The 12,694-nt window shown below is 44.5% G+C and overlaps 1 protein-coding gene across 4 annotated transcripts in view; it reads right to left on the bottom strand.

Moving 5' to 3' along the window:
- Positions 1-12,694, bottom strand: part of VRK1 (VRK serine/threonine kinase 1) — a 77,600-nt gene that overhangs the window by 31,815 nt on the left and 33,091 nt on the right. For all 4 annotated transcript variants that reach the window (XM_043556992.1, XM_043556993.1, XM_043556991.1 and 1 more), the window contains exons 2-3: positions 10,962-11,126; positions 5,794-5,849 (exon numbers count right to left, since the gene is read on the bottom strand). In XM_043556992.1, coding sequence (XP_043412927.1) covers positions 5,794-5,849; positions 10,962-11,121 — 216 coding nt within the window. In that variant the 5' untranslated portion in view covers positions 11,122-11,126. The remainder of the gene's footprint in view (positions 1-5,793; positions 5,850-10,961; positions 11,127-12,694) is intronic.

The following is a 12,694-nucleotide window of genomic DNA, read 5'->3' as shown; positions in this document are numbered from 1 at the left end:
TCATATCAAGTTTAATTTTCAAGCTTCCCTTCAGGTAATAATTTATTAAACTTATAATAATAAGAATCAACCCATATAAATCAGACTATTATAAGGAAAGCCCCACTACAACGAAGGCTCTTTGAGCTCATTTCATACTTTTTCTAATCCAATAAGAGTCCATTATAACAAAATAAAGGAGCTACTTTCTTGGCATTGCACTCTGCAGCCAAAGCTAGCTATTTCTGTTGAAGAAAATACCTTACTTAACTCATAACTAAAATTTTATTAACATATTTCAAATCTAAAATACTTTGCCAACTCTGTAATAGCCAAGATTTAGAAAAGAAATTGGGACTGACATTTTAACTAGAATATCACTGAACGTTTCTTTAAGACTTCTAAGTGTCAAAATGAAGAAGACAACAGAAAAAAACTTAAAATGTGATATATTTCAATGGCACCATCTAAAAGCAACTGGCTGCCATTTAAAAATGAAGCTGTATAAAGTTTCCCCTTCCTACCAAAAAATTATGGTATAGGAACTGGAAATTCAGGTCACTTCTCATACAGTCAGTGAGGGAAATGAAACATCAGTCTGTAAACTTCTTGCCAGGGAACTTCGAAAATACAGCTTTTATGTCAGTTCACCCTGGAAAGTGACCACGCTATAAAGAACTGTTAGGATACAAGACCCAAAAGGCCGGCCTCCCACTCAGTTCTGCCATCAGCTCCTGGACGCGACGGGAAGGGGGTGTGGAAAAGAAAACGAATTCATTATTAAAGTCTGTTAATAAGAAAACACAAAAGAGAACTCTTCCTCCTTGCTACCCACCGTCTTACCAGTTTACCATTCATCGCTGCACATCGTCTTTCCTGAGATAAAATACAGTGTCTCTCGGTTATCTAGAGGCAGAGGATACAAGTTCACCGTCGCTGGTGACCCGGCACCCCAACTCCAAGGCTGCGCCTGTAAGTCAGTAAGGAATAAGGCCCTAAACAGAACCAGAACGGCCATTGGGTAGGAGAGGGAATATATTTAAAATGTACCTGAACACCTATCTTGAATATGTGTGTCTTAACTGCATTTCAAGACCACGTGTAATTAAGACATCTGTGGGTTAACCATTTGAAGCTCTTTCACACAGCAGACCCGCGTATTAGCAGGGACCACATTTTCTGACAAGTCCTCCGCACGGAGGCAGAGGCCCTCCCAGAAGCGCAGGGTACCTGCCGCCTCTCCTGCATAAACGGACCCACAAAGGTCAACGGGGGTATGCACACAGGATGCCACTGAATATAATTAAGGTGTGCTGTGTGCCAGATTCTACCGGCGGTTCTCAACCTTAACGCGCAAAAGAATCCCCCGGGGAGCTTTGCTAAAAATACCAATAACCGGGCCCTGCACCCAGAGGTTCTGATTACACCGTACAACCAGAGCGGAGAACCACTGTTTGACTTGATATGCCATTACGTTATGACGTCTAATTTCACATTAAAAATCAATTTGCCTTCGATTATTTCTTAAATAACAATTTGCTGAGGGTTTTTTTTTCCCAAAGATAACATATGTGCTTATTTTAGAAAATGTGGAAATACTTTGATATATTTTCTTCACATATATATGACCATTTTATAAAACTGCCTCCACGCTACACGTAGTATTGTATCTTGTTTTTTTTAATACTTAATTATGAAATTTCCCCCAAAGAGTGGTACTTGTTCTTTGAAAACATGATTTTTAACAGCCCCTAATGTTTTAAATGGCGAACGTTCATAAACAGGTGATTTTCATACTGGAAAGATCTGGTACTTATTTTATATGCTTCTGTTTGATGAACCATCTCAATTTTTAATGTTATACAGCTCCGAGAACAAGAGAGTTGCAGAACAGTAGTGGCCAGAGCTACGGCCCAGCACGTCGCCAGGCGAAGGCAAATCGTGAAGAGGCCTGCTCAGAAAGAAACAGACGAGGGGCGGGTGGCATCTAGAAATTAAAAGGTGGTGGGAAGTTACAGCTACAAAGTTTTCAAAAGAATAAAACGGGCATTTAAAAACGACACCAAGAAAACAAGTTTGCAACGAGGTCCTTATCATCAGACAACTTAAAATCCAGCCAGAGAGAAACCAAGTGGCGGCCTGAGAAGGATGTGAGCTTATGAAACCGCAAACTACAGGGAACCAGAAGGAGTGCCTCTAGAGTTTGAAGGAGCTCAGAGAAGACGAGTATCCAGGAGGAAACCAGCAAGCCCTCTCTCTCCCTGAGAGAGGAAAGGGGAAGTCACTAATACCGTTTTGTTTGTGGCGTTCTTCCAGGATCACAGCCAAACTACCACACCGAACACGTTACGGAGATATTACATGCAAAAGAGAAATCAGTCGAATATTTATCACTGTCCTAATTACAAAGAGAAGGAGTAATACGGGCTAATGGGAACAGAACTAAATTAGGAGATAGGAGATGCAGAATGCTGAACTAGGTTTGATAACAAAAGGCTTTAAACTTAGAAATAGAGCAATTTACCACCTTATTAAGCAGCTAGGAAATGTGGCTCCTACCCATTTTTGCCATAACTCTGTGAGTAAAACAGGTGGTGAAAGTGAAGTGACACTGAATACCAACTAAAAGTGCTTGGAATTGCCCGTAAGAGAGCAGAACAGCCTAATTCTAAAATAAACCGCAACCTAAGGGCTGTCGGGCTACACGGAAGAGAGACCTGTCTACACACCCATCCCACCCCCAGGACGCGGCCCCGGCAGCGGGCCTCCACGAGGTGGGGAGCGCTGTGTGCACGTTGGCCAACGGCAGAGTGGTCACAGGGAACCACGGCGTTGGAACCTCAAGATCAGGAGAAGTCCTAAGTGGACTTGCCCTCTTCGCACAATGTTAACTCGGTAAAGATCCCAAGAAGAAACTAGTCTTCTCCACAGACTTTAAGTTTGACCTGTCGTGTCGGAGACAAATGCAGATAATATTCTGCACCTCCACACAAACAACCCGATTTAAAAGTAAGAACGTTAGGGGCGCCTGGGTGGCGCAGTCGGTTAGGCGTCCGACTTCAGCCAGGTCACAGTCTCGCGGTCTGTGAGTTCGAGCCCCGCGTCCGGCTCTGGGCTGATGGCTCGGAGCCTGGAGCCTGTTTCCGATTCTGTGTCTCCCTCTCTCTCTGCCCCTCCCCCATTCACGCTCTGTCTCTCTCTGTCCCAAAAATGGATAAACATTGAAAAAAAAAATTAAAAAAAAAAAAAAAAAAAAAGTAAGAACGTTCGCTCCTCTGCTACAGCAGCACACTGAGTATTTCAAAAGGAACGTGAATGCACGAAAGCAGGAGAAAAATCCAAAACGAAAGGGCTTGAAGAAAAGGGAAATGGCAGGACACACACTTGAAGCTGTCGACCTTACCTGCACTCCGGGCAGGACCGAGGAACCGGGACCCAGTTAGCTGCCCCCGGTCAACAAGTATCACTAACACACTGGACAGAAGAGGGAGTTACTATTTTCAGACACTAGGCAGAACGGGTAGTACCTCTAAAAGACGGGAAACAAACAGAACGAGCCCCAGGCAGCCCCAGCTTTCTTCACGGAGGCACCAGAGTAAAAAGGGGGCAACTCGGGGTTCCGAGGGGCCAGGAGGCCGATGACCCCGCCGCCAAAACCAAACCAGGAGATTGGACGTTTTTAAAATCCAGAAATATTAGAACAAAATTAAAGACCAACATCCCTCATGAACACAGACATAAAAACCCTTCACAAAATATCAGCAAATCGATTCCAGCATTATGTAAAAAGCGTGACATGTCATAACTAAGTGGAGTGTACGTTAAGAATAATAGTCCTCCGCTCAAACGACCAATCGATATCACTGCCACATTAACAGAACGAGGGCGAAAAAGCCTGGGATCCATCTCAGCCGATGCAGAGAAAGCATTCACAAAATAAACAGGCAAACTACAACCCGGGAGAAAATATTTACAACACATACATCTGGAAGGAGACTTGTGCCCAGAACAACTCTCTTACTGCTCAATCACAAAACGCAAAACCACCTAGATATTAAAAAAAAAAAAGGGAAGACCGAAGAGGCACTCCGAATGCCCAGGAAGCACAATTACTTAGAAAAAGTGATCAAAATCTGCCACCTAGTAAAACTCGAAGACACGTATCACGGCTGCAAACCCACCGACCCGACAAGCACACACCCGGAGGAGGACGCGGGAGCGACCGGAACTCTCACGCGTGGCTGGTGGACGTGTCAGATGGCAGAACCACTTTGGAAAATCCGTCTTATAAATGTGAATATGCACCTTCCCTGTAAACCAGCGATTCTCCTTCTAGGTATTTATCCAAGAGAAATAAAAAACCTTGTACAAAAATCTTCAGAGAAGCTTTATTCATAATGGCCTAAAACTGGAAACAATCCAAATGTCTATCAACAAGAAATGGAAAGGAAAAAAAAAAGCTGTAATATGTTCACATAATATAATATTCTGAGCAGTAAGACTCAACAAGGAACTACCAACAACATGAATAAGCAATATTAAACATTATGCTGAGCATAATGTCAGAAACAAAACAGTATATAGAGTACAGTATCATTTCTGTGACCTTCCAGACAATAATAACTTATCCACAGCAAAAGTAAAACACACACACACACACACACACACACAACCAAAATCTCAGAGAAGTGGTTACCTCAAAGGGTACAGGAAGTAGGGGTCTGACCAGAAAAGGACACGAGAAATCTTTTTGGGGTGATGGAAATATTGTATTATTTTGAGAAGGGTGAGAGTTACACAGGTATATGCACTTGTCAAAAGTATTCAAATTATTTAGTATCTATGGCTTTCCTTGTAAAAACTACGCCTGAATAAAAAAGTGTTAAAAACAATCACTAAAACAATTCAGGTCCAAAAGAGTTAATTCACAAGAGATCAAATCTACTCTTCACTGAAAAGAAAGTAAAATAAAACACACCAAACACAAATCTTCAGGATAATTCTGAGTTCTATAGCCTCTAGAAAAAAAGTAGGGGTGGGGAACTTATGTGGGTGATTTGCCTAAATAACAGACCCTGTTATCTCTTCCATTATTTAACAAAGACATGTTCTTCACACGGATTAAAAAACTCTAAGAGGAGTTACAACTGTAACTTTGTAAGCAGAAAGATGCATAATATATTCCTAATAAAAAATAGTAGCTAAAATGCTCTTTAGCGCACCAATATATAAGTGGACCCGGCCATGCAAAGTATGCTTATACCAGATAAGATGCCGTCAACCTCTCCTCGTTACAAACCAATTTCAACATCAGTTTGGCAAAAACAAAGTCCCAAGTGATCACAATTATATAAATAATATAACTTACAAAAATGGAAGGGGAAGGGGAGAAACCTGGGAAAAGCAAAAACTGACCAAGTGGAAGCTGACAAGCAAATGCAAGATAAAATACGGTAAAATTTCATTAAACTACTAGTCTTATATGATATAAATAAAGCATCTCAACTATTGCAAACATAGCTGAAATAGAATGAGCTGCGTATTTTTATTCCATGTCTGTATGCCTCCATGCTTCCATTCATTTTCCACCAAATACCAGTATCGCTCTAATCCCAAAGAGGGGAAAGAGACGTTTGAACGCAAATTATTGCAAATTATAAAGCTACTTTTGTGTCTTGTTAAATATTTATTAAGCACTGTTAAAAATATAGTGCCTTACGGTTCAATTAATTCTAGTTATCAAAAAGGATGTTTTACAAAGTAAATGCTGTACCCATTCAACAAAGAAGAAAAGCAGCTAAAATCTTTTCTTACCACTTTTACAACACAGGGTGCGTCACTGCCCACAGATCTCGAAGAATTCAGATCAGCTGTTTGAAAAAGTGACATACGTAATATCAGAACGAGAAGTAGCATCATTTTAATTAGCCTGTTAACTAACCCTTTGTTAATATTTGGGTCTGGATATCTACAACTCCTTGATAGAATAAATTTCAGTTCCCAAATATGTGTCTCAGGATTATCATTACAGTATATCTCATCAATTTGAAGACTTTTTTTTCATGAGTTAACATGTCTGAAATTGAAATGCCTCTTATAATTGCTGGTATCTTCAAAATGATCATCAATTAAGTATGGAAAACTCTGAGTTAAAGATTTCTTTAATTCGAAAGTACTCATGGCCTTTGATATGCTAATGTAGGCTGTGAATTTCCAAGAGGACGGTAACTGATAACATTTCTTAAATATACAAACCAGGGAATCCTTTTAAGAAGGAGCATTAAAAAAAAAAAAAAAAAGAAAAGAAAGAAAAAAGGAAGAGGAGCTAAAATTCCAAAAACCACTAGTTTTGGGGGGAAAAATAACAAAACAAAACTCCTCTAAACCAACAGCCAGGATGTTGGCACTAGAACTCTGAGCTGCCATCCGCAATAATCTTAATGTGGCTGCCATTTCATTTCCTGCAAAGAGAGCAGCACAGGTGCCCTGGAATACTGCGTCAGGAGTGTCAGGCTGCCCACATTCATTAAACAGACATTTCTACCAAGGACCTCCTATATGCCAGTGTCTAGGAAAGCGATTCGGTAATGAACAGAAGGAAGTAATCGCTCCTCTTGTGAAGCTGACGTTTCAGCGGTAGGACACCAACAACTATTAAAATACCAAGTACGCTTGATGGTGTAAGTGTTACAGAGGGAAAATGAGGCAGGAACGGAAGGCAGACAAACGTTGCAAGGTACCGGGAGAAACCTCCCTGACAGGGTGTCACTGGAGCAGTGGTCTGAGGCAGTGAGGGAATAAGCCACGCAAATATCTGGGGAAGAACATTCCAGGCAAACCAGCACAAAGGCCCTGACGTGGAAAGTCTCCGACGAGTCTGAGGAAAGCCAGGAGGCCAAAGTAGCTGGAAAAAATTAAGTGAGGTGGAAAGGAACAGGGGACCGATCAGAAACGCAGCAGGGAACAAACACCAGCATGACAGGTGACATAAAGCTGTCGCTGCGACTGAGCTGGAGAGCCGCTGGAAGGTGCCGGGAAGAGGATGGCAAGACCAGACTTTGATCCCTTAAGAATTCTTCAGGCTGCCTGGCGGACAACGGCGTGCACAGGGCAAGGGCAGAGGCAGGGAGGTCGGCCGGGCTGTCACGACGCTCCAGGCGAGAGACGGCAGAGGCCTGAGCCAGGGTGGCAGCCGACCAAGTGCCTCGAAGTGGTCTGACTGTGGGCGTTTTCAGAGAAGAGCCGACCGGATCTGTTGGTGAACTGGATAGAGAGGACAAGGGCGGGAAAGGAGGTAAGGAGGCCTCCAAGTTTTGAGCCTGAGTAACTGCAAAGAGGAAGTTGCTCCTTACTAAGACAGAGAAAACCGCAGGAAGAGCTGGTGCTCCAGGCTGCCTGAAGTCTCAGATGCTCACGAGACGTCCAAGTTCAATTGTTAAATAGGCAGTTGATCGACAAGTCTTGAGTTCACAAGAAAGGTCCAAGTTCGAGAAATGAATTTGAGAGTCGTCAACACGGAAATACCACTCACTTAAAACCAGGAGCCCAGAAGACCCCTAGGGAATGAGTGAGGACAGAGAAAGGAGGAGACCCCAGGACTGAGCCCTAAGGCATTCTCACGTTAGAAGGTGATGAGATGAAGGAGGGAAGGAAAAGGAAATCAAGAAACTGCCAATCAGCTGGGAAACGGCAGTATTTTGAAGAGGCTGCAGCTAAGGTGCTTCACACTGAAGAAGGAACACTGAGTCACAAGAACGGCTAACGTGGGCGGACGGAGAGTGGGAGCTCCAAGATACATCACTCAGATACTGAGTTAGTGACAGAAATCAGGTTGTTGTTGTTTTTTAGATAAGCATGCAGTATACAAAATATTAAAACAAGGATAGTATCCCAGTCATGCTGCACAATTCAAGTGAGGAAAGGGGGGAAAAGGCAGCTCAACAACTCATGTGAACATCACGTGCTACAAAATCTGCCACGCACAAAGAGTACGGTAAGAAGGGATCTCCCATTGCCGAGAAAGAAAAATGGTTTCAACACAGCACGGAAAGCAGTAAGAGAGGGTTGGGGCGCCTGGGTGGCTCTGTCAGTGAAGCATCCGACTCCTGATTTCGGCTCAGGTCATGATCTCACAGTTCGTGGTTCGAACCCCACGTCGGGCTCCGTGCTGATAGTGCGGAGCCTGCTTGGGATTCTCTGTCTCCCTCTCTGTCTGCCCCTCCCGGCTCTCTCTCTCAAAAACAAAAAATTAAAACGGAAAAAGAAAAAAGGTTAACGCAAAGCAAATATACACAGACGGTACCTGCTCTAAACCCAGCTTTGGAAAAATGAAGAAAAAGCATCACGTACAGAGATCGAGGGGCAAAGGGCAGCATGATGGCCAAGGCACAGATTCTGAGAAAATAAAAGGGACGAAGATAAACGTTACACAGGGACCAGACTATAGGAAGGATCTTGTATGCCATTCTCAAAAATCTGGCACTTTGTCCCCAGGGCCAGGGCGAGCCATTACAGAATTTAACTAGTTTAGATCGCTCAAGCCACGATGTGAACAATGGGATGCAGGGGGCAAGACTGAACAGAGAAACGTCACTGCCGTGGCAAGAATCCAAACAAGACCTGAAAATGACCTGCACTAAGGCAGGGTCGGCAAACATGGAGAGAGAAAGCCCCACAGGTAAAGCAACAGGACTAGACGAAGTACCAGGGACAGTGGTGAAGGAACACTTGAGAAGGCCTTCCCAGTGCCTGGCGTGAGCTAATCCTCTCCTAGTCACGAGAGCGCCTGTGCGACGTCCAAGGAGAGAGCCCTGAAGGCCACCGGCTGCGGGCCTGCACTTGGGAGATCGAGTCCTAGGCTCCAGACAAAACATGTGGACATCGACAGTGAAAAGACAGTAACGGCAGCCGTGAAACGGAAGAGGTCACTCAGAGAGAACACACAGAATGGCAAGTGAGCCAAGAAGGGAAAGCTGGGGAGCACAGAAGTCTTCCAAGAACGACCAAGCACCTCCGAAGAGGCAGCAAGGACACCACGAGGGAAGCGTCACCGTGAAACACAAGGGAAACCATCTCTGTGAGAAGGAAAGGCAGACGCGAGCAAATGCCACAGAAAATACCCAAGAAAATCCAAAAGCAATCTTTTGAATTCATTAGCAGAAATTGCTGTGGATCCTGAACACGGCTGCTTCTGTGTATCAGTGGGCCCAGAGAGAGAAACTGGAGGCAGCGATATTAAAGCAAATCCACATTGATCAGCTCAGCTTTACAAAAGCACGGTTTTACTGCAGAAATCACTGGCTATTAAAACTACTCACTATCAGATGGCACTTTCCAACGATAAATACAAATACAAATAAAACAGCACAAACGCAACCCAAGCTGCAAATGCGCCAAAGGTTACAAAGCAAGTTAACCAAGGCAGAACGAAGAGCCTCCTTGCTTCCAGCTGCCAGTCCTCACGTGAGCTGTCCTGGGTGCCCGCGGTCTGCGGTATAGACGGCTCGTACCATGCGCCACCTCTAAACCACAAGGTCAAAACCTACATACCTGGCCAGCATGGCTACTAACCTTGCACGGTTTACGAGGGTTCTCACCTGAACAGACAGCCTAGTTTACCGGGACGGGCTCTGGCTCTGAACAAAACGAAAGAATCGGCACCTGAGGCACCGCTGACCTAGAGGAATCGTATTTACACGCACAGTAGAGCACTGGGTTTCAAGCTGTGTCACGAACACACCTCTAAGAGGCGGCAGCTAACCCGACACCCCCACTGGTCCTGGAGGAGTCGGAGTCGGACCCTCCTGAGTGAGAGCTCTTGATCCCTGCCAAGGGGCTCTCAAGTGTCAGCCTGCATCTGAATCCCCCGGGGCACTTGTTCGGTCGCACCGCTGGGCCCTCTCCCTACAGTGTCTGATTCAGATTCCTAGGCCAGGGGTGGGACCTGAGAATCTCAGTGCCAACAAGTTTCCATGACTAACACGAACCTAGTATCTAATGTTAGTATCTTGAGTAAGATGCTGCTTGAAAGAAAAAAGGGTTCCACTACTGAAAATAAAATGTTATAAACCTCGGGGCAGAAACTATATAATTAAGTAAACAGTTAACTAAATTGAGAGTAGAGATGGAGTGAGAACATATCACGGAAAAGTTAGAAAGAAGTACCAAAAGAAACATGAACTCTAACTGTATCACTACTAATATTCTAGGTGAAGCAGTCAGCTCTAGAAGCAATCAGGTAAAATATTTTTTTATATCAACAATTTAGTTCACCTGTAGAATCTCAGGGTTCCACATGGGTCTCCCCAAATTTCAGAGTAAGTTTGCTCATTAATAACACATTCTCCCAATTCCATTAGGATGCCTACTAGAGTTGTATAGAAAGAAAAACCAAATCCACACCTGTTAAAGATCTAAAAATCTCCAAATTAAGCCAAAATAAAGGGAATCGATCCTAACTGAATGGAGGTACAGAAAGGAAGGTGGCCAGGGCTTTCTCCGGGTATCGGAAGAGATTGAGACTATAGAAAATATCTTAAAAATCTAAAGCACAATATTACAGATACGCTACCCTCTTTTTCTACTGTGATTAAATCAACTTTCCTTTCCACTCCTGTGTCAGAGATGCAGTTGCCTAACCATACAGTCTTAAGTTGAATCTAGAAATCGTTAGGAACAACCTGTGAAAAGCTCCTAACTTAGAAACTCCTTCAATAAGAAAGATGTAAATCTCTGGACGGGCAATTAGAAGTAGTCCTACACCGGGGCACCTGGGGGGGCTCGGTCGGCTGAGTGTCCGACTTCGGCTCAGGCCATGACCTTGTGGTTCGTGAGTTCGAGCCCTGCATCGGGCCCGCGGCTGTCAGCGCAGAGCCGGCTTCACAACCTCGGTCCCTCTCTCTCTCTCTCTACCCCTCCCCTCCCCCCCCCAACTTGCACTCCGTCTCTCAAAAATAAACATTCAGCAGCAGTCGTACACTCACCAAGATATATACAACCGAAGCCGCCCTGGCCGATGGGGGATCCTAGTTTCCACTCCTTCTTCGTCATGTCAGTGATGATCTCCCCAGCTGCAAAGTGTTCGGCAAGTTGTCTCTTTGTGGGGCCCTGTCTTCCAGCCTGAGCCACTTTTACTCGAGGCATCTTCACTATAATATAAAAGAAAGCGACGTTCAGAGTTATAATCCTAGAAGTGCTGAAACATTTTCCACGAAGGAAAGCTCTGGGCTCCACAGGTGCTTTTCAAAGGAGGAAGCGCATTTACGACACGACAGGCGACGCTTTACACGTGGGCCCCCAGCCAGCCACACTCACAACGCTGTGAGGCTTACGTTCTCGTCCCCATTTCACAGACGAGGAAACGAAGGCTCGGCCAAGTGTGGCAGCGCATCCAAGGCTGGAGACCTAGGAAGCGGGAGAGCAGCAGAAATCTGCCCTGAGGACCGACGGGGCCCCAAAGCCTCAGCAGCACGGCCCCCAAGTACAAAACCAGCAGTGAAGGAGTGACAAGGGGACTGGGGCTGTTTGGTGACAGCCAGCATTGCATGCTTCCCTTGTCACCACTGTCCCTTCTGGCGGTGACCCTCAATTCACCCTTCTCACTCACGGACACGCTGAACGTAACATTCAGGGAAAGCAGTGTTACTGTGAAAACGGCCCAGGGCTGGGATCAAAGGCCCAGATTCCAGTGTAGCTATGACACCAGCAGGATGGGTGACCGTGATCAAGTCACCTCTCTCTGGGCTTTAAGTGCCCTCATATGCAGCTTACCTCACTGAGAGAAAGAACCCAGGCGGGGAAGGGGCGGGGGGCGGGGGGCCAAATTCTCAGCTCTACAAGTACGAATTGAAAAAGACGTAAAACGAATACTCTTTAGGAGGCTATAGTTCCTTGAAACTATCAGAGACCACAAAGAGGGCAGTAAGAGTTTATGGGGTGGTCCGCAGCACCTGAAACGGCTGTTGACGTGAACGAAGTCTGTTAAGAGAGGACAATTCGCAAAAGGTGGCTCGGTCTAGAGCCCAGGCAGTCCAAATCCATACACACGATATCAGACGGGGATATTTTAGCAAATATCCACCCTCTATCCCTCCACAGGCATAAACTCCATAGATGCAAGTACTCTTTATGAACTTATGGGGGATTTTTAAAATTCTTCCTATAGAACACCAACCCTTCTTCATCGTCTGAATCTTCTCTAAGTTAACAAAATATCTTCAGAATAAATGAAGGTGGCAATTATGTCTTCCTCTCAAGCAGTTCTCTTGATGCATATTTTTAATCATTGTAAAATCTCCCTGAATGAGTTTCAGTGTAAACCCTGACAGCCAGACTCAATACACAAGGTGACTTTTACAGCTATGGTTGTAGCTGAGTACAAGGAACAACCACGACAGACAGTTCTACCAAACACTACGAGGGATGCCTTCTAAATTTACCCAACTGTATCAAATCATCAGCATAATCTATTTGACGATGTCCTTAGAGGAGTCAAGACAGTTGAAAATGAGTTAAAAAAAAAAATCTTTTCCTCTTTCTGGAACTCAAGACAGTAACTAGACTATCTTTTGTGTCTTTCTGGAATTCCTTTCCAAAAGTGACCATATTTCAAATGAAATATTCTAGCTCACCTTCTACTCAATAGAAACGGTGGTCAACAAAAAGCGTTTTTCCTCCGAAGTATGTGGTTAGCTTTTACTCTCAGTTTTATTCCCAC

This window comes from Prionailurus bengalensis, chromosome B3 (genome assembly GCF_016509475.1).
Source record: "Prionailurus bengalensis isolate Pbe53 chromosome B3, Fcat_Pben_1.1_paternal_pri, whole genome shotgun sequence".
Taxonomy (NCBI): domain Eukaryota; kingdom Metazoa; phylum Chordata; class Mammalia; order Carnivora; family Felidae; genus Prionailurus; species Prionailurus bengalensis.
The sequence above is the reverse complement of the archived record's forward strand: the minus strand, read 5'-3'. Positions and strand labels throughout refer to the sequence as shown.